Source organism: Petromyzon marinus, chromosome 17 (assembly GCF_048934315.1).
Source record: "Petromyzon marinus isolate PM22_M1 ecotype Great Lakes invasive population chromosome 17, UKy_Petmar_22M1.pri1.0, whole genome shotgun sequence".
NCBI lineage: Eukaryota > Metazoa > Chordata > Hyperoartia > Petromyzontiformes > Petromyzontidae > Petromyzon > Petromyzon marinus.
Genome location: NC_133683.1, coordinates 13938512 through 13961748, shown reverse-complemented (window position 1 = coordinate 13961748; position 23237 = coordinate 13938512). Strand labels below are relative to the sequence as shown.

Genomic DNA, 23237 nt, shown 5'->3' with positions numbered 1-23237 from the left:
TCCAGACACAGGTGCTTTTCTGTGTGAAATGTGTATGTTCTCTCCTTGTTCTGCATGGGTGTCCTCCATGTTCTCTGGTTTCCTCCCAAAACAAAACAAAACACAAATAAAATGGCATTGGCCAAACATCCTAAAACTAAACAAATTACCAAATTTTGATTAAACACAGCATATTGCCGACAATTGTAAAAACTTGGTAGGACCCTCCCTAAAAAGAGTATTGAGGCTCAGTGAGGCCTTCCTTGATAAGCAAGCAAAATCATAAAAATAACAACAATAATGTTGTATTTAAAAGTGCACAAATGCAGACCACACTCTGCATCACTGCCCAACTGCTGTAGCAACACATGCTGGCTCCCGTCACTAAACACAGGATGCATGTGCAGCAGCTGTAGCTTTGGCTGACCCGCAGAGCTAGCGTCTTGATGCGAGCACAGTGTATACTTCCTCTGCCATTTACAGTGCCGGACACAAGCCAACTCCCAGTAGTGCCGCCAACAGGTGACACTCCCCATGACATATCCTGGCATAACCTTGGTATCTTGTAAATCTGGGCCGTCACGACTGACATGTCTTTCCAAAACAGCACGAGGCTTTCTTGTTAACGCTGGGCCGCACAGTGAGGATGGCCTCTCCTGCTGCCTTGGTGCAAAAATATTTGGTGAAAAGTCAACGCTCAAATACTTCTGTCACACTGCAAAACAATGGCGTTAGTTGTCCGTCTGTTTTGTTATTTTCATCAACTTGTAAGTTGCTTAATATGTAACTGTATAATCATTTACGTGTTGTTATGGACAAAAACATGTGTTTCTTTGGGTTTTCTCCAACTTACAAATACAATTTTAAAGCAACTAGAATTATCTATAAATACTACAATATTTGCCTTTTAACATCAACTACTTTAAAAGAGCATATGCAATTAAATAATAAATCTGATTAAATTGTGCTTAATCCCCACATCGAGGGGCTAAAATACATTTACTTGGCCATATGGCATGGCTCTCTACAAATCTACACTGCATTTAAATTCCCATAAGTGGTTTACATGCTATAAGAATTTATTCATATCATTGATAATAGCAGCAGGAGCATTGGCATGTCTACCACTTGTTGCATTGCTTCACGGTTTACAACTGGCAGGCCACCCTGGTTAACACTACAGAAGTATTAAGCACAACATCCAAGGCGTCTGCTGCACAGTGGAAGTTCAACATTGTGTGCTGGTGTTATGTTCCAAATTTTCCAAAAAATACTCGCCAATTACTTAATTGGGAACAAAGTGATCATTACCGACCCCTCACGAAAACTGAGCAAAACCCTCCTGAAAGAGTCTTGAAACTCAGTGAGACTTTCCTGGGTAAGCAAGCATATTCATAATATATAAATAAAACAAATGTAGTCGTCAAGCTGTCTAGAACATGTATTTTCTCTAGAAATTTAATCTGTAAATATCCAAAAAGAATGTGCAACTAACCACCAGGAGATGTCGAGCTCAAATCCCAGTTAGGTGCCAACTGGCATCCTTAAAATGAGCATTGATTTGTGAGAAGTGACCTGGGATTTTCACATTGCTGGATTTAGAGATAGTGACGGTTTGGGGAGGCCTTCATCCAGCAGTGGATTGATCATGGCTGATAATGATGCGCAGTGATTGTTCTGTTCATGCTCATCCATGCCATATGAACGTGGAGTGATCAAACAGGATCAGGGTTGTACACGGGTGATGGGCGCTACCGCATACTTGTTTGATTCTGAACGGAAAGTCGCTTTCACTTTTTGAATTATATTTAATTTTATACATACACAGAGGTGTGCTTACATTGAAATTAGTTTCATGACTCTTGAACGTGATTTTATATATGGTAAGTCCGTCATAACAAAACAACATTAAACTAAAGTTTTGTTTATATTGCATCATATTTTACAAGAATTATCATGGGCCCTACTTTACAGACAGTGCTATCGAATATTTTTTGTTCAACTTTAGTTGAAAAGCACAACAATGAAAATCGGAACTGTTGAGGACTGCTTCAACATATGTGCATACCATACACACCACGCTCATCTTTTCAAATGAAAAGTACATTTGTGTTTTTAACTCCACTCCTGCCACGTATCAAACGTGCTGCTTTTTTTTACTTTTCCAATTCAATATATTGCCAAGATTCCACCAGGTAGCAACATTGATACTGGACGACTCCTGAACCCACAGAGTACCACACAAAGTGAAACCCAAGCATGTGTCAGCTGCAGCATAAACGACAGCATTCAGGCTGCTGAAGAAGTCGCTGCTTATGCACAAGCAGTGGCACAGTAGCGAGGTTGGCATGGCCCTGGGTATAAGGAATTAAATGGGGCCCCCTGTCCAATGTCCCCTCCTCTTCATTGCCCGGTGCTTGGGCCCCTTCATTCCATGTGCTTTGATGCAATTGCACCACCTGCACTCCCCAGGTTTCCCTTGCAAAAAGAGGCAATGATATTCTTGGCAATTTCGGTAAAGATAAAACGTAATATATGTTTTATTTTCTCTTCTACGTGACTATACCGAAAGACCCAAGAATATGAATCCCGGCAGTCACGAAAGCTTTAAATCGAGAAGAGGCAATGATGTTCCATACGTCTCAATGGGTTTGTTTAATCTCCTGTTTAAATAACAGATACAATAATAAATAATATTAATTCCTGCAGTCACGAAAGCTTTAAGTCATGAAATGTAATTAACAAATACACGCTATCCTACCTTCGCTTGCCATATTTATAATTCAATAATTGTGCTATACACATTCTGCTGTGACCCATATCTGTCCTGGGGTGAGGCCACGTAGTAATTTTATGCCAAAAACTACGTGAAAATGTATTAATGTGAATCCGTGGTTCATCGCGGAGGTTACACCGAATAATCCAAAAGAACGTGTTCATGCCAACGCGGTATGCATTGGATTGTTGGACAAAAAACCACCCCATCCAATTACTCCGCGACATTCACTGACTACAAGGAAACCATGGCACGTGACTAACAGCTAAATTGATCCAAAAATAATAGATTATAAGGTTATTAGTTTTTCTAAAATCCAAATGCTGCAAATCTGCCATGAGGTTTTATGTTTGAGGAGTTTTTCTTACAATTTAGAGACTTGATTTCAAAGTCAGAAAAATTACAAATTTTGTATACTTAACAAATCACATCAGCGCAGCTTGTTTGTTCAGATGTAAAATATAAAAGTATGCAAACCTTACCTCTGCATTTTCCCTGCAGCTCCACTCCTGCAGATCTGTTAGTTCTGCCCATGTCTACAGATAGCGGTTTGCAGTTCGTAAATAATTCTCAATCAGGCACAATGTGCTGCGGTGTACGGGAGCAATTACAGGGATTTGTGGATTTTTGGATCACAGATTATGATTTCTGCTGTAATGCAATATTTACCTACCCAGAGGCGCCTCACTGGGTTTGAGACTGTTGAGGCTGTTTCAGCAGTTTTTGAGTGTTTCGCATGTCTTAACATACAGTTACATCTGAAACGTATTTTTTTTCCTTGCATGGGTCACTTGGATTTACAATATGTTGACTATAATAAGGTGAGAGAAATTATATTACGAGCAACCTTGAGTGGGCTTCACCTGGAGCACGCAGAGAAATTCCAACAGGTGATTGATTGAATAACGCTGAAACGTCTGCACAGACGAGTTTTCAAACCTGCTTACTATACTGCCATCTCCTGCCCACCTCACATCCCAGGGGGTTTACAAAGTTTTACATCAAACGCCACATTCAAAGCAGTGGATTGCAGGCGTGCACCACCGCTTACACTTCCAGTGTTTGTGCATCATTGCCCGTGGCTCACCTGGAATCTTCTTAGCCCAGGTGATCATGTGCACGAGCTCTCGGTCAGCCAGGCTGGTGAGAGCAGCCATGAGCGAGGCCTCCGTCACAGGCTTGTCGGGGTCATACGAGGACAGTACGGTGGGTGGCTCAGCCTCCAGAAGAGCCGAGATCACCTGGTCAGCCTCGAGTGAGCTGACGGCGCTCTCCCGGTCCCTCGGCCCGGAGGGCCTCTCACCCTGAGGCCTCGTCTCGCTCACGTCTTGGCCGCCGCCGCCGCCTCCTCCTCCCCCATTCTTCTGGGGGATGGGGCGCTGACGTTTGTGCTTGACCCCTCGAAAGCCTTTGCGGTCCTTGCGAACGCCTCCCCAGAGAAACGGAAAAGAACAACGCATTTACATTATAACACACTTTTCTATGCAGGAAAGCTTCATTGAGTCTCAACTCTGATGCAGGAGAGTCTTGCCATTATTTTTGCGAAAGTTAACGAACTTGGAGCATTACATTGGCATGTAATGGCCTACTCTTGTTAAAATAACATCATAGGCCTTTTAAGGTCCACTTTGACACAGACAACGCATACTATTTTATGGTTAATACACACGCAGTATTAACAAGGGTGACCTGCCGAATTCCATCCACACAGCTATTCAAACTCTTTAAAAAACAGTATATGCATCACTTAACGTACTTTATTTTTTATACTGTAATAATAATAATGACGAATCTTGACTTAAAGCTTTCGTGACTGCAGGAATTCATATTCTTTGGGTCTTTCGATAAAGTCACGCAGATAGGTTCAAAGAAAATAACAAAAAACTACGACGTTTCGATCGCAACACAAGAGGTCGTCATCAGGAAAAGGGGGTTGGCTTCTAAAGGCAAACTGTTTATAAAGGTGTAGTGTCTTGAAAATCACTCAGACGGACACATTGTAACAAGTCACCTGCTTACACTTTATTAACCTATTCTTGCACTAGCTGTTGGCACTCCTAGAACTATCTACACGACCACTTAGATATAACTTCTTCCACTCGTCTCTACGTTACACCTCACCTATCCTCCCATCGGCAGCCCTGCTCCCAGCGACTCCACACTCAGCTTAGTCGCACTCAGCGTCTTTCCACACAGAGGCTTCGCACACAGCGCCTCAGCACTCAGCTTCTTCTCCACACACAGGCTTGCACACAGCGCCTCAGCACACAGCAGCTTCTCGCACTCCACCGCTGCCTCAGTCCCACTCACTCGTCTGTCCCGGACGGGGGGATCAACCATCACCCGCCCGGCGACTCGTGAGGGTTGAGGTCCGTTCACGGCTTGAGCGGCAGTGGCGAGATGTCTTCACTATTGTCCCCATCAACAACCACACTTGGCTCACTCACCTCTCCTTATATCCCCCTGTCAATTATCCGAGACCTCCCCTGCGTCTCTTTAAGGATAGCCAGGCTGCCACCTGTCAGCCCATTAATCAACCCTTATCTCCCGTCTCCCTGGCAACACCTCCAGTGTCAGTGTGCAAACCCGGCCGGCCCGGTTTGCACCCGCTTAGACCCTTAATTAGGTAGCGCTTTGTTCGTGCAACCCCATGTTGCACATGCACACCTGTTTAAAAGTGGGCGTAGCTCAAGTGTCAGCAGCATGGGCGGGGCAACTAATGTTAATGTAAGGGATTAAAGACGGTGTGTCCCCCCCCAGCATGTAGGGTGGTGCTAGCAGGTGATGTAGGGCAGTACACGAGGTGATGGTAGTAGTGGGAAATGATGATGTTGGTGGTGGGTTTCCACCAATTACAGGGCTGTCAGTTAATCATTGCACCTCGCTTTACACACTCATACTAGTGACAAACCATGCTCAAAAATGCTTAGCTTAACTTACAAGATCCGATGAGGTTGGATGCAAGCCATTTACATTGTGGTCAATGTTAAAGACCTTAACAATATAAATGAAACAGAATATCATGTGTCACTCTTGGTTGTTGTATTTTGAAATTGTATGAGCAATCTACATTGGGCAGAAAGTAATGCAGGGTGTGGCCTAACTCCTTGGCTCAGAGGGCACATTATACTAATTTCAAGTGATTGTCATGTATCGTTCATAATGTAAAATGCACGATATGGAATGTCATCTTACAAATCTATTCCCTGAGGCAAATATTGCATATATACATTTTATAAATCTTGATTAAAAGCTTTCGTGACTGCAGGAATTCATATTATTTGGGTCTTTCGGTAAAGTCACGTAATAGGTTCAAAGAAATAAACAAAAATAACAAAAAACTACGACGTTTTTTTTGCAACACAAGCGGTCGTCATTAGGAAAAGGGGAGTTAGCTTCTAAAGACAACTGTTTAAAAAGATTTGAAATGGGCGTAGCCCAAATGTCAGCAGCCAATGTTAATGTAAGCGGTGGTCAGCGACTGCGGCGGTGGTGGGTTTTCCACCAATCAAAGAGCTGCCAGGTAAAAATGAGCATGCTAATGGAAGATCGCTGAGCAGCAACCTCAGGGGTGGCGCGCAAGGTAGCTGTGTTAGTGTGAGATATTTAATCTGTTAATGTAAAAAATGTAAAAATCAGAGAGATGAAAATAACAACTAGAGAGCCCCCAATCAGATTCTCACGGATCAGGGCCGGAATTTCTCATCAAAGCTGCTGCGCGAGGTGTGCGACGCGCTAGGCACTAAGAAAATTATAACGTCACCATACCATCCCCAAACGGATGGTATGGTGGAATACCTGCACAGAACTTTGACATCTATCCTCTGTCAGGCGGTCAGCGTGGTGCAAACCGATTGGGATTTGCACATCCCGGGGGTCTTGGCAGCGTACAGGATCGCCCCACACACTTCCACGGGATTTTCGCTGTTTTTCCTTATATACGGGAGGGAGAATGAACCCCCCATGGAGGTCCAATTGGGCATGACAGGGGGCAAGTGAAAAACAGCCATGCCCATGCCCCTGCAGGTTACGCTGAGTCTCATATCGGCAGCACGCGACGCGGCTAAGGTAAACACCGCACAAGCGCAGGTGGCCAATGAAAAAAAAACGCGGGGCGCCATAAGCGTGTGCTTCCATGGGCCATCAGGGACAGGACATGGTTGAACTGCCTGCAGGTGCCCCTGGGCATGTCCCCTAAACTGCATCGGCCACGGCAGGTTCCCATGGAAGTGGTGGAAATTAAATGGCCACAGTGTATACAGGTGAGGGGTCGTCGTTGGTTTGTCCATCCGTCACGTCTGAAACTATATGTTCCTCCCCAAACTGACAGCAACTCCAAGCACCGTACGGCCGGTGTCTGATGTGTCCGATGAGCCGGGGGAATCGACCATGGAGAGCGTGCATCAGAAAGATTGTGTTGTGCCGCCCACAGTTTCTGAGCCCCTGAAGGTCGCGGAGTCACAGGATCCCGCTGCGTGCAATGGACTGCTGGCTGCAGCCAGGTTTACGTCTTCTAAAGAAAGGGGAGGAGCCGACCCCTTTAAGGCTTATATACAAGTCCCTATCGCCCAGAGAGAAGCCAAAGTTTGCCCCCCAAAGATGGATTGGCGTCAAGGACCCGGTCGAAATGTGCCATATTCCGTTAATAGGAACCTCCCTGTATGTGGTGTTGCGTCGGGGTCGGGTTGCGAGCGACGCGTGTCAGATTGTATTTTCTTTTTTCTTTTCTCTCTTTCCTTACTGTTATTACTGATGTTAGGTTTTTTTTATATTCTTCTCGCCTTGTGGAATTGTTCTGCCCTAAGCTGTATAATTGTTGTTGGTATTAGCCGGGATGGCTATTTTTTTAACATGGGGGGGGGGGGGGGAGGGGGTGATGTAGTGGCAGTATGCCATCTGGTGGCCATGGGGGATAACTACGGGTATGGGCGCATTATAGAATGACACATATGCAAGCAATCACCAGGGGGGTGTAACTGAGCCAAGGGTCAAGGAGGGGATCGAAATGAAGCTCCTGGAACCTGCGAGAGAGTTCCAAAAGAGGGGTGTAGCCAAGGGGCGGGGCTTGGCCACGTTGGGTGAATAAAAGGGAGAGGCAAACGGGGGTTTGGGGGCTGTCATGGGGGTTCAGGTCCTGGCTGTCGTCGCTGTTATCGCTGCCATCTCTTCATCGTCGTCGTCGCTGCATAGCCAGCTATACAGTCTTCATCTTCGCTGTCACTATATAGTCAGCCAGCTATATAGTTGTATATCGCCGATGTGGCTGAATGAGTGGCTAAGCTATAAGTCAGTCAGCGCTTATGTTACTCTGTGACCCTGTCCTTAAGTATTAAAAATAAATAAATCCCTCTACAAGTCGTGCCTCGAATGTCGTCTCATTATACATGTATGCAGTACATAATGCGTGGTGTGTGTGACAGGGGAGCAGTGGTGCAGTGCTCGTGAGCTGCAATACAAACTCAATGACTTTAGATCAATCCCTGGCCATGGATAACATCAGTGGCAAATGGAATCTGAACCTACGTTGGCCCTCACCTAACATCAACACTGGGAGAACTAGGGAGACAAAGGCAATCATTGATGGCATATTCCAAAAAAATCATCAAAATCATAGGCCTTTGTGTCTCGAGAGACAATTCTTTTTGCGCCTTACGAGGTCAGCTGTAGGTTTTGCAGCGCCTAGAATGACTTAGTAGGCCAATCCTTGAGTGGGGATCCTTGCCACAGCAATTGAATGCGGTGGCAGCTCCAGAGGTGTTTGTTGCTTTTTCTTAACGTCGCTCCCCCTTGGTCTGCCAAGCAGTGTGTCTTTTCTCCTCGCCTCTCCTGAGGCCTGTTTTCACAGCCTGCTGCCAGCTGAGTTGGTCATCGGCAGTTTTCTCCCAGTCATTTGGGTTGATGTCGCAGCTCTTCATATCCCGTTTACAGACATTTTGAAGCGCAGGACTGGGCGACCAGTGACCCGTGTGCCTGATGCCAGCTCGCCATACAAGACATCCTTCGGTATTCTGCCATCCTGCATGCGGCGCACGTGTCCAAGCCATCTCAGACGCCTTTGACCGAGTAGAGAGTATGTACATGCTGGGAATGTTGACCATGTTGAGAACTGAGGTGTTGGGAATGCGATCTTGCCATCTGATATTGAAGATGCGCCTGAGACATCGGAGGTCGAATGTGTTTAGTCGATGTTCTTGATGGGCGTATGCTGTCCAGGACTCAGACCCATAGAGGAGGGTGCTAAGGACGCAGGCCCAATACACTTGTACTTTGGTGTTGAGTATTAGGGATTTCTTCTCCCACACTCTTTTAGTCAACCTGAACATAGTTGTAGATGCCTTCCCAATGCGCTTGTCAATCTCTGTGACAAGGGACAAATTGTAGGTGATGGTAGAACCCAAGTAGGTGAAGTCCTGAACGATTTCCAGGGTGTAGCTGCCAATGTTTATGACATCCTGGCCCATGACATTGGTCTTTTTTAGACTGATTTGCAGGCCAAAGTTGTTGCAGGCATTGGCAAAGTGGTCGATGAGTGTCTGCAAACCTTGTTCTGTGTGAGCTGTCAGCGCAGCATCATCAGCAAATAGGAGTTCTCTGATGAGGACTTTGCGGACTTTGGTTTTGGATCTGAGATGGCCAAGGTTGAATAATTTGCCATCAGATCTTGTATGAAGAAAGACTCCCTCTTCTGCTGTCCCAAAGGCATGTGTGAGCATAAGTGAGAAAAAGATGCCAAATGGCAATAAACTATGAGGCTCCACAGGAGGCCTTTGTGTATATGTATAAGCATGTGAAGAATGACCTATGCATGTTGAACTTTTTCGCACTGTATTTCGCCAACCGTGCTAATTGGAGGTGTGGGGGATGGACAACAAACTAAATTAGTGACTGGCATAAAGCAGAGAGCAGAAGGCTCAAACTTGGCAGCGGCTGCATTCGTGTATAGTCTATGAGGAGTGTGTATCACGTTTGAGAATGGTAACGCCATCACAATTCCAATACAAATGGTGTATGTTGCCCTGCCGTCCAATGTCTGATCAGCTCCCGAGGCAGGCAGTAGCGAAATAACACGAAAAAAACCTGCAATATCCTTCAACATCAATTTATGCCTTGGGTTAATGTCAATTTATGTTTTTTTTCTAACGTGGTAAAAATACACATTGTAAAAAACAATGTTCAAAAGCTGAAGACACTAAGAAGGGACTCCAAGGCCACGTCTGTGCGGGTGAAGGAGGCATTCACTGTTTTGCGGAGGCTTTGAGCACTGCGCCAAAAGGATTTCAAAAGAGGCCCCTCGGGATTTACTATCATCTTATTTTACGAGCGCCAAAAAAAACACATTGAGAAGAGGTGGGAGAGGTGGCTCGCTCAAACAACAACGGTTTACTCTTTGGTTCTTTCGGTAAAGTCACGTAGACATAAAATCAAATAAATAATATAATACATTAGCTCTTTCTCTCCCCCGGCCACTTCGGGGTGGATTTCCACACATCTCTCTGTGTGTCTCTGTCAAATTTCACACTTAACGTCTAATTTTTGCTATCTTTGGAGATAGTAATCAACCAGGCTATGCGTTAATTGTGTGTTAGCCGACTCTCTATGTTGCATTGCATTACATTTCCCAAAAAAATACTAAATTTTGTTTTCTTAAACTGCCTATTACTCTCTAAAATTTACCAGGCTCTCATAGGTCCATTCGCTCTTTCTCTCCCTTGGTCACTTCGGGGTGGCTTTCCACACAACTCTCTCTAAAATGTACCAGTCTTGATGGGTCTTTCAGTGACATGCTAATTTCTCTGCTCCAGCAGCTGCTCCAGCAGACCCGCCTCTCTCTCTGCCCCCCCTCCCCCTCTCTATATTTAAGGCCTCGACACAGAGGAATTGGGTCTATGTGTGTCTCTGTGTTGTCACTCTCTGCTTGTGTGTGTCTGTGTTCTCTCTCTCTGCTTGTGTGTGTCTGTGTGTCTCCGTGTCTGTGTTTTGTCTCTCTCTCAAATTCAGTTCTACCTGATGACAGTTGCTTGTGTTGCAATCGAAACATAAAAGTATTCTATTATTTTATTTATTTTATTTCTACGTGACTTTACCGAAAGAACCAAAGAGTAATTCCTGCAGTCACGAAAGCTTCAAATCAAGTTTGAACAACGGTTTAACAAGTTGATTGCCACAGATAATGTTTCACAGGTTAGGATGGGAGTTAATGCACCTTGTATCCTTAAAACTTACACAAACATGCACTTACACACATACATACAATGAGTAATGTGTATACATATGTAGTGGCATCATGGGATGCCACTGCATGATGCGTGAGCCAGGCTGTGTGTATCAAGGATGGATGACATTGCACTTCACGTGCAGTGCCAGTCTGCAAAGGATAGGGCGCGAAAGTGCCAGGTATGGTGGATGGGTTCACAGGGGGCCGTGGCACTCTGTATAAACCCGGAGGCCTGGTGACCAGAGGTACCAGCCTGGGGGCCCCCAAAGAGGGGGCTGGGGGACCACGAGACCAGGACCAGGTCCCTCTCGAAGGCTCGAGCAGGGAGGCGTGGCTATGGGCGGAGTAATCCCCAGGACTGACAATATAAGCCAGACCCCTGAACGGGTCCAGCTGCTGTTATACACCTGAAGACCTGAAGCCATCACCCTGAAGAGAAGCCCCGAAGACAAGACCCGGACCCGTGTCGGGGTCCGGTCTCCGATAGCCTCCCCAGTTGTGTTAGGGCTCGTTAGCCCGGAGAAACTACCTCCTTAGGTTACCTAGTGGAAGGGGCAAATACCCTTTTGTGTTAGGGCTTTTGTTATTGTTATCATAAACGTGTTGCCTCCAGATAAGTCTCTCTCTCTCCAGTTGTACCCACTACACATATGTAATGACAGGGTGACACCTGCTGGCCTGAAGGGGTAATTACGGTTATGGCTGCATGGAATAAAGGCGAAGGGCGGAGTCAGTCGAGAAGCTCCGGGAATCAATAAAAAGGTTCTGGAAAGGGGGCGTGGCCAGAGGTGGAGCTTGGCCGCGCCGGGCAGATACAATGGGCTGTTCTGCGGTTCCTGGGTCCTGGGTCCTGGCTGTGTCACTACTCGTCATTACCTCTTCATCTTCGACCACGTGGCTGTTCTTCTGCGAGACCAGCTCCGTCGCCGCCGCTACGCTAGTCGAACAGCTAGCGTAGCGCATGACGGAGATGGGCTGCATGTTAGGACCGCCTATGTGTAGCTGCGTTACACAATGTATCGCCCCGTGTGCTCTTAATAAATAAGAAGCCTTCTACTTGACGTGTCTCGGAAGTCGCTCACTACACATACATAATACATGAGCAGTGGCCCAACTGGTTGCCACACAGCCCTATAAATCCCATGACCTAACTTTGATTACCAGCCACTGCTATCATCAATGGTGAGCGGTATCTGAATCGATCCTGGGCTTTGCTTAGGTCAACTCAGCCAAGTGCAGTGTGTAAAAACATCACACCGCCTATCACCAAACCACCGGTCAATGCGCCATGCCAGCCTTAATAGGTGTATGCTAACAGCACATGCCCTAATAGAATTTAACGCTATTTGGACGATAGTCTGCCATAGGTAATTCAGGCCACCCCATAAAAAGAGTTTTGGCTCCAGCCCAAAATAATAATTAATATTGATTTTTAAACTTGAATTGGCTGTTACTGTGTGTGACTTCCACCATCAAATCACGATGGTCAATCAGAAAATCAGGAGTGGGAATGTAACATGATGGTGAATGTTACCAGTGAGTGCAGCTGTAATGCTAACCAATTAGGGACTGTATCGACCAATGGCAATTTGAACAAGTGGCTTGTGTGGCAGCAGTAGCAGCAGCAGTAGTAAAGATGCAGCACTGGCATGCATGACAGCAGACTAACAACAGCAGCAGCAGGGCGACTTAAGCAACAACTGGTGATAAAGTCACGCACGTAGTCGCACCCAAATTAAAGTTTTACATTTTATTTTAATGAAGGCTGCTTATACCTCAAATATAAATGACCATTATAATTTTATTCTGCTTGTTTACTCAGGAAGCCTCGCCAAGTCTCAAGACTCTCTTCCACAAAGGTCCTGCCAAGTTTTCGCAGTAGGGGGCAATATTGCTGCTCTGTAATTCCAATTGAGTCATTTGCAGGTATTTTATCAGCATTGCAATGTTCGGCCAACACCAGTTACAATTTATGAAAGCAGAGATCCCAGAGGAAACCTATGAGGAGTAGATGGAGAACATACAAACTGCACACAGAAGATACCCAAGTCAGGAAGCGAACCCAGGCCTTCTTGTTTTGAGGCACAAGTGTTACCACTACGCCAACCTGCCACCCAAACACGAATGGCCCCAACTCGACCAAGGGGCCACTCGTCGAGTCCACAAGACGGGAAGCACTCATGGAACCTAACATCAGAGGCTTATTTTACAAATTGTAGAAAATATGCCACTATAAAAGTAGTCTTGATATGCAGTTGCCGCTGGATGCTATATAAATACATTTTGCATCTATATCACTATTTGAAAGTTTATGTATATAAAGTAAAGACATTTTGTTCTATCAATGTATCACAGATAAATAATATTTTTTATTACACTGGCTTCCACAGTTTGTGACTTGCTAAGCCATTAAAAAACTAAAAATCAACCTCATCAAACCAGCCATATTTATGATGGGAATTGAGCACTTATCTGAAATTTAATATAAACCTTACATTGGAAGATAACTTGCTAATTGGACAGTTCATTACCCATTTGCCAAAGTAATCAGAATGGAATAATGGAAAATTTATTTGATTTTCTTCTTACAACTTGTTCGTTTAGACTAAAATCTTGTCAGCATACTCAGAATTGCCCAAATTATCAATAGCGGTCATATATTAAGAATTTTGAACAGAAATATGGCTTTTAAAATATTTTTAATTCTAAGGCAGGTTTTTAGGCTGCGTTTTTCATATTAGCCCATAATTAAAGTTTTATTGCCGCTGTCTGACAGAATATATTCTTCTGAAAATGTTTAATCGCTGCAGTGCTTCCTAGAACATGTTTCATAGGGTGCAGTTAAAAACCACATCATTACGTTCTTAAACTGTTCTGCTAAGATGTCCAAAACAATTCTCGTTTTTTGTTACCCGTAATCACGAATTGGATGAAATTGCATAAACTCAAATTACTCGTGTACTTGTGATTTGCAGGAATATATGCTCCATGAAGGATTTGCCTAATATTGAGTTCAGAATGAAGAAATTTGACTTGAGGAGTTAAAAAGTTACACGCTTCTTGCAATGAACCATGGTTAACAAGTTGAAAGTGAGGCATTGGCCAAATAACTCAAGCAGAACCCTCCTGAAATATAGTTTTAAGACTCAGTTGACGTTTTTTAGGTAAAAAGGTAAGAGTCGTTTCCTGCTCAAATTAATCAATGCACATTGAGGCAGTGCTAATTTCCTGACTACAGCCTGAAGCCAGTGATGCAAATATCACATTCCTATGGCCGGGGAAAGTCTAATCATGGAACAACCACTGTTAATTTCCAAACCAAGTGGTCCTGATTTAACTACCCAGGGGGGTGTGAAAGGCTGAGTTAGCCCCAACCAGGAATTGAACTCGCAACCGTCCAATTGAGAGCCGTTCGCTCTACTGCTGAACCTCCTGGCTTGAAATTGAAAAAAAATAATGAATTATGTGCACATATATATCCAGTCGTGATGTTCATACTGCACACAGGGATTACAGCCTGTAAATGTAGTTTTAGAGGGAGTGTAGGATTAATACAAGTTGCAGGAAATCACTTAAACCTTTTTATATTTTTGTATTTGCGTGTTTGTTTTGTGGATGTGATACTACATTATCTTATGCTGTGGATTATAGTTGCTCCATGTTGTACCAGCACTGGAATACTTCGCTTCACGCAAAAAACACATTTAACGCACTAGTTCTGTCGTCTTTGGCATAAACACATTTCTCATTGCCATCAAAACAATGTAGCCCTGGAATCCATGCCAGGGCAAGTGTTAGTGAGCTATATTTGTAACCATCCACCAATTCATCTTTAAAATCGATTCTTCGCTCACAATACGTGTATTAAAGTCTGCGAGTACTGATTACTTCAGCCCCTACATGTGGCATGTGTTGGAGCGGTGGCCCAGTGGTTAGAGGGCTGGGATGTGAATCCCCTGACCTGAGTTCAATTTCCAGCCATAATAAACGTCAGTGGCGATATATCTGAACCCATTAAGGCACCCCCCTTCACCAACCCGTCTTGACCAGCATGGTAGAGTTACGGTCAAACGACCGACTGGCACGGCGTGGGGAGGCCTTCATACAATTGTGGCAGGAAAGGGTTGTAAATGATTATTATAAATCTTACAGCTTAGTAAATGGTTTGAAGCTGTCCTCATTTTCTAGGGAGCTGCAGGATCACACTCCACCATACCAGCGTGGTGACGTATGGTCAAAACAAACCTCAACGATAAACACAGCATGCGGATTGTTTTACGGGCATTTGACAAGTTCCAGGAATTTGCTATGGGAGCTACCAAAATGCATGCACATTCAAGAGCCAATAATTTGGGCCCAGCCCTTACCTTTGACCATGCCCACTTCGTAGCACTTACGCAGGCGGCAAGCCTGACAGCTCTTGCGACGGTTCCTGTCGATGGTGCACTGGTTGGTGGCCGGGCACATGTAGTCATTGTGGCCTGAAAGCAGAAAATGTACACACTTACAGCAACCCTGCTGCTGTCAATGCAATTGCAACTTCAAAGTGATAGTCGCAATACAGAATCAGGTTCAAATTAATTTTGCTTAAAGAAGTGAGAACTCATGAGACCAGGATAGCTTCATTTGCAAAGTGACCTGTGTCACAAAAATTACAAAAGCAATAACGTATACACTGGTCGCATCAAACATTTTTGCAATTGTGCTGCGATTATAAAATACTCAGAAAGTGGAGTTCATAGTGATTTTCTCATAATAAAGGTTTTTTGGGGTTAGATCACGTAAATATAAATGTCGTCAACCCACCACCACCCAACACAGCCAATAAGTAAGTAAGGTTTGTTATGTAAATACAATTTGCCAATTAGTTACTACTTCTGCACACCAGTGTGTTGGAGAGTTAACCCACATTTACAATTTGAGTACGACGATTCGCTCGTAAATTACAACCAGTCAAATCGCCTGATGATCGAACCCAAAAAAATACTTATATTATTAATATTGGTCACGAAAGCTGACTATGTATGATCGTGATTTGCTGCTCAAAGGAGCATTGAAGCAGATGCTCATCTTCTGTTCATAGCCCTGAGCCAATGGTGTAAATTCCGCATTGTCAAGGGGTGGTTGAGCCGCCGCCGCCGCCGCTTCCTCAATCCGCAGCATAAGCCACTCGGTTTAACACGTAGGCTTTCGCGACCAATATTATTCATAGTAAAGGTTTTTGGGTTAGATCGCGTTATTTATGAAGCCACTCGCTTTCAGCGTGGGTAAATCAGCGCTCATGGTGCACTTTATTTCTTTATTATTGCCACGCGAAGCCTGAATATATATTTTTTCTGCCAGTGCTGCGAGGTAGAACGCAGTACTGCATGTACCCGGTATGTACTCATTGGCAATCACCTCACAAATAACTTGGTTATTTGTGAGGTGATTGCCACCCCACAAATAACTTGGTTATTTGTGAGGTTTCCACAAAAGGATTAGACTTGTAAATTTCCACATAAACTGTCCGCCCAAACCTCGAAAAACTTGGTAACCCCATATGTGTTGAAGAGATAAGCCATGCGAGCCTGACCGTAGCCCTTTGCAATTCGGTCTAGACAGTATTTAATTGTATAATCGCCCCGCAGATGGCCACACAATAAACTTAATAATTCACTTTTTTCATCCACATAACCCATCCACTCCCAAAAAAAACCTGACTCTTTCTGGGCATTTATATTTCGTAAATGTGCATTGTGTACTGATATTGCTCTAAACTTTGTAACAAAAAGTACAGTATTTTCATGCTTAAATATGAACGTAATTAAAATACATTTCACAAAAATATGAAAGTCGTTTGTCTCCCGCGATGCCAAAACAGAGATATTATAATGGAAAAATATGGTTCTCAGTTCTCTTCCCTAATGCTGTTGATTAAACATCACAGGGATTGGCTCGAGTTCTGGTGTCACCGTCTCGTCCACACGGTGGGATTCCCCCTGCCACTCCAGTTCCCTCCCACATGTCTGGCCAATTTCATCAAACACCTATTGATGAAATTGGCCAGACATCCTCATGTAGCAGCACCCTCTTGGAAAAGAGCCTTGAGACTCAGCGAAGCCTTCATGGGTAATTAATTTGCATCATCATAATTATTATTTTTGTTGCTGCTTCTGTTATCCTCACTGGTGTGACAATGGAACAAAGCGAACAAATGTGCCAGACACTGGCCAGTGCGCGCTTCATTGTGCCAATCGCAAACACAATGGTGCTGACGTACACAAAACACACACACACACGGCAAAACGCTTCGATACTGGCGAGAGCGGGAGCCGTGTACTCGGACACATGCGCTGAAAGTTAAGTATGCGGCCTAGAAAGCTACGCACACCCCTCTCACATCTCCGTCGGATTCCAGCTTAATGGCCAATTACTGCTGCGTTTAATTGGTATCATGTTTTTAATTATTACTCTTCAGAAACTACTTTATGTAATGTTTAATGTTCGGCACCGACTTCATTTCACAATATGCTCTGTACTTTACACTCAACAATTAAAACTAGAAAACATGTATGGGCCTGGAGCACAAAATGCATTGACTGTAGGTTTTCTGACAGAAATTGTTCGATGTATAAATATTGTAAATCAGATTCAATTTAACATTGTATATAAAAAGCTATTGCAACAGCATAAAAGTAATGCAAATAAGTGTAATGTGCTATATTTTTTTAAAATGCTTCCCAAATAGCATCCTAAACCCTCTGCCTTTAACAAAGCACATGCCTCACTGCCTATCGAACCTGCCCGTCTGATATGACTAACTTTGTCAAGGCATCTATCTCTCCCAGTACAATTTCCTTAGCTCTCAATATTGCTGCTACTGTTGCTGCCACATGCAGCCTGAAAAACTCTGACACTGCACCCAATATCCCTGATAATTTCCCTCCTATCTCAAACCTTCGTTAGCTTTGAACATTTTGAGAAAACATTCTTCTTTCAGCTCTCCATACACCTCTCGCTCCACTGGTCTCCACCACGGCTATAATACTAAAACCTCTCCCCCACGTGTGGCTTATGCCCTTATCCTCTCTTCAGGCTGCGTGCCCCTCTCACTCCTAGTTCTCCAAGATGTTTCTGGAACTTTGGACACCACCGAAAACTCCACCGTCCGTTAGCACCTCCATAATTATGTTGCAAAGAAAATAAGCACATAATATCTCCCCATTTCTGTTTTTCCACGTAAGCAATCAATATTTATTTTACGTGCCAATATCGCCTTCAATAAAGTAGGGATCAGTGCACATTACAGCATAACGGGAACGGTACCGGGGGCATACAGCAATATGAATAAAAAAATAAACCCACCACACCCTCAGCGGCTTACATAATCAGAATATTTATTCATACTGGAAAAATACGATGATCTATAAAGCTCTTTTTCACAGATGTCCAGTAGGGGCCGGTCAGAACGTTACAACAATACAAAATCTTGACTTAAAGCTTTCGTGACTGCAGGAATACATATTCTATGGGTCTTTCGGTAAAGCCACGTAGATACGTGGAATAACAATACAAAAACACAATAGGAGTGCAAAGTATGGGAAAGGTAAACAAATCAGTTAAAAAAATATACAGATAAAACTAGAGTCTTTTTTCTCTTTCCAGGTAAAGCAACTGAGATATTAACATCTTTTTCAGGAGCGACCTGGCCACAAATGATCGCTCAACAAAGTGGCTTATCACGTGGAAATTTATAGCAGCTATATCATCTAAATAATCTAAATGCATGTTTTTAAATGTGGAGAGAAAAACCACATAGTCCCAGAGAAAAAAATCCACATGACCACGGGGAGAACTTGCAAACTCCAAATATATAGCAGGCGTCAAAGTTGGGATCAAACCTCCAACATCCTACATACCAGGCGAGGAATATTACGTCACACCACTGTGGTGCCCCTTAAATAAATAAAGTGTATCGGTTCAGATTGCATTCGTACATGAATTCCCAAGCTTGGGAAAGGCAAAAACAGAAAAAAACAGTCCCAGACCACACCAACACAACACAGTCCCTCAATGAAAATGCACATTAAAATTGAACTATCGATACATTGTTAAGAATCAAATGCACAGATCACATTTGCAAATGTGGCTGTATCCAGCACCAATCTTCTGCTTCAGAATATTTTTGAAGGAAGATGTACGATGTTAAGGGAGGAAACAAGGTTGTTCCATAACGTTCATGTGGCAACGGCAAAGGCTTTGTCACCTATTTCAATTTTTGGGATAGTTAAAGGCAATTAGATGGACGTCGTAGGTTTCTTCGATTTCACAATTATCTAAGTATAGCGGAGACTTGCCAATAAATAATTTACGGATGAACAGTGCTCAATAAGTCAAGTAAATTGCAACCACGCACAAAATAAAGTGCAACCGTGCGCAACAAATAGCATGATATAGTAAAAAAAAAAACTAAGAAAATATTTACTTATTTACCATTATAAGTTATTTTATGGGAAGGAAAATCGGAATAGAGTGCATCTTGCACAGACCCCGAAATTGAGAAACACCCGGCACGTTGCGGATGTCCGGTGGCAGACAGCGGGCTGCTCCAGATTTTTTGGGACTGTGCTCAAGTATGCCTCACCCCCTCGCCCCCCCCCCCCCCCCCAATGTCAGGTGAACAATCCTGGGCTGGGCAAGTCTTGTCATCAACGGAGTGTGATATATGTGTGCCTGGAGGATTGGAAGGTGCGGTTTTGCAAGTAGACAGCAACCAAGCCATAAAAAAGAAACCGAAAAAAGAAAATGAATTTTTACACCTCCCATCAACCACATGGCGTCCTGGGGGTGCATAATTTCAGCAGCATTGGTTCAACGCAATCAAACTCTGGACGTACAGTGTCTCATCAGCAATCAGGCTTGCTTGACAAATGCTGGTGAACTGCCAAATGTTATTGACAAGGACTTTGTCGTTAAGATATGTGAGTGAGTAATATACTCTATTATTCTTGATTTGAAGCTTCCGTGACTGCAGGAATCCATACTCTTTGGTTCTTTCGGTACACAAGCGGTCGTCCTCAGGCGGAAAAAAATAATCCAGCAGTGGAACTGCTGAACCAGGAAGCATACAGAAAGAGAGCTGTTACAACAAGAGGTTATATATGTGGCCAAGGGCAAGCAGGCGGGGTCTGAGCTGGAAAGGAATTCCATCCCCGCACGCAAGCACGTCAGTTGTGTTAATGGGGGAGATTAGCGAGAGAGAGATTAGGGAGAGAGATTAGCATGAAATGAGCTTCCGTCGCCGCATAGGAGTATCGTCCCCGCATATGCGCACAACAGCAGTGTTAATGGGAGATTAGCACTATGTTGATGGGAGAGATTAGGCAGAGAGATTACAGGTATTAGCAAGTTAATGTCATGTCTATGTGTAACACAAGCTGCGGCGCTGCCAACTGTGCTGTGAGAGGCAAGCGGGTCAACGCAATAGAACCACCGCAACGGTGGTCATGCCAGTGAGACACACAGCCCATCACACAGCCAGAACCATCAATACATCGAGGCTAAGGGAGCAGAGGTGGCCATGTTAGTGAGACCCCAGCCCGTTAATGCAGAGGCACCTAACAGGGCATACATAGCAGGCATCACTAAAAAGATTTCCAAAATTCTAAACAAACACAAGATCCAGGTTCGGTTCAATACAGTACACAAAATCCGTGATCTGATCCCATCCGTAAGAGATGTCATTCCTGACTTACAGTACCCCGGTGTTTACAAATTGAGTTGTATCTGCGGTGACTGCTATATCGGGGAGACGAAACGAAATATTTCTGACCGAATTCGCGAGCACAAATCAGATTTGAAACACGGCAGAACGAATTCTTCGGCAGTGGCTGATCATTGTCTCAACACAGCGGGTTCTCATGACATTGTTTTCTCCGATACCAAAGTACTATGCAAACTTCCCGGTTATTACCAAAGATTTGTCCATGAAGCCATCCAGATATACAAACATAGACACAACTTCAACCGAGAGGATCGTTTTAAATTAAGCAACCACTGGAAAGATGTCATAAACCAAGTCAAAACTTCAGCTACCTTATAAGCACACAGCTTTTTTACCATTTTTTCATTGCCCCCGTGCAGTGAACCACCGCTTTCCCCGAACCCTCAACATAACAAAAGACGGATTAACTTAGCCCCGCACGCCATCGTCGTTCCCTGCTTGGCTCCTCCCCCCCACCTTAACCTGTATATAAGCTCGAGGGTCTCAGAGCTCCCCACTTGATGCAGCTGTCTTGTTGTGACTGTTCCACCTGAAGACGGAAGCTTGTGTTGCCTCTGAAACGTCGTGATTTGATTTAGTTGTTTTCTTTTATTTTAATTTTATTTTACCTACGTGACTTTACCGAAAAAAACAAAGAGTATGAATCCTTGCAGTCACGAAAGTTTCAAATCTAGAAGGGCAATGCAACTCAGAGAGTCGGGAGATAGCAGCCAAACGGCAAGGAAGAATGGAAGCACCACAGCAAGTTACGACTTTGCTTGGTTAATAACGTCCTTCCAATGGTTGCTCAGCTTATACCCATCTTCTCGGTTGAAATTGTCTCTGTTTATATATCTGGATGGCTTCATGGACAAATCTTTGATGGTAGCCCAAAGGTTTGCAGAGTACCTTGGTCTCGGAAAAAACAATATCGTGCGAGCCCACTGCGTTATAACAAGGATCAGCCACGGCAGAGGTATTGGTTCTGCCATGTTTCAAATCTGCCTTGTGTTCGCGAGCACGGTTCGAGACATGTCGTTTAGTTTCCCCAATGCAATTGCTGCCGCAGACACAACTAAGTATGTAGACACCAGGGTATTGCATGTCAGGAAATACATCCTTCACAGATGGGATCAGATCACGGATTTTGTGTACTGTATTGAATTGGACCTGGATCTTGTGTTTAAGATTTTGGAAATCTTTTTGGTAACACCGGCTATGTATGGCAAGGTGATGGTTTTGATTGGGTCCTCAGATGGTTATAGAACACCACACTAAATAGGCCTTGTGGACGATGAAAGTGCATAAAATGCTAGTATTTTTTATTTTGAGGGACGGATATATGAAGAGGTTTATTTTCTGCTAATTTATTGTGTTATTTGTATTCTCCACAATGATGCTAATGATTATTCTTTGGTTCTTTCCGTAGAGTCACGTAGCTAGAAAATTTAATTAAATTCAAAATAAAAGCAAAAAACCCACGATGTTTCGATCGCAACACAAGTGGTCTTCATCAGGCGGAGAGAAAAGAGGGGGTAAGCCTCCAAATGCAACTGCTTATAAGGGCTTCCAAAGTTGTGAGTGGGCGGAGGATTAGAGTTGCGAGGAGGAAAGCTGTGTGGCATAAACAGCATGGGCGGGGCAGCCAATGCTAAAGTTGGAGTAAAGCGCGGGATAGAGGTGGAGCTGAGGGCGAGGGGCGCAGTCCAAGTGTGTTAGACAATGGGGGAGGGAGGAGGTAGAGATAGGGGGAAAGAGAGGGGGATAGAGATATTGGGAGAGAGAGGGGGAGTAAGGCGCGAGACAGAGGTAGAACTGAAGGCCAGGGGCGCAGTCCAAGTGTGTTAGACAATGGGGGGAGGGAGGGGTAGAGATAGGGGGAAAGAAAGGGGGGGTAGAGATAGGGGGAGAGTGGGGGAGTAAAGCGCGAGATAGATATGTAGCTGAAGGCGAGGGGCACAATTCAAGTGTTAGACAATGGGGGGAGGAAAAGGGTAGAGATAGGGGGGAGAAAGAGGGGGGTAGAGATAGGGGGAGAGAGGGGGGTAGAGATGGGAGGGGGGCATTGCACCTCGCTACACCCATCCACACTGCTGACGGTAGAGGTTGACAAGAAAACACAAATCAAGTCATGACCCAAAGTGGTTGATGACATCTGTCCAATGATTGTGGCGTTTATAACCATTGTCTCGGTTGAAATTGTGTCTGTGTCTGTATATATGGATGGCTTCGTGAACTAATCTTTGTTGATAGCCAGTCGGCTTGCAAAGTACCATCGTCTTAGAGAAATCTATTTCATGTGAGCCAGCCGCATTAAAGTAATGATCATCCACGGCAAAAGTATTGGTCCTGCCGTGTTTCAGATCTGCCTTATGTTCACGAACACGGTCCGAGACATGTTGCTTAGTTTCCCCAATGTAACTGCTGCCGCAGATACAGCTTAAGTTTGTAGACGCCGGGATATTGCATGTCAGGAATCTTGTCCTTCACAGATGGGATCAGATCACGAATTTTATGCACTG

General features: G+C 44.2%; 1 protein-coding gene across 2 annotated transcripts in view; it reads right to left on the bottom strand.

Moving 5' to 3' along the window:
* LOC103091711 (estrogen receptor) overlaps window positions 1-23237 on the bottom strand; it is a 98009-nt gene that overhangs the window by 43582 nt on the left and 31190 nt on the right. For both annotated transcript variants that reach the window (XM_032956080.2, XM_032956079.2), the window contains 2 exons: window positions 15338-15451; window positions 3843-4184 (listed from right to left, as the gene is read on the bottom strand). In XM_032956080.2, the coding sequence (XP_032811971.2) occupies window positions 3843-4184; window positions 15338-15451 (456 nt within the window). The remainder of the gene's footprint in view (window positions 1-3842; window positions 4185-15337; window positions 15452-23237) is intronic.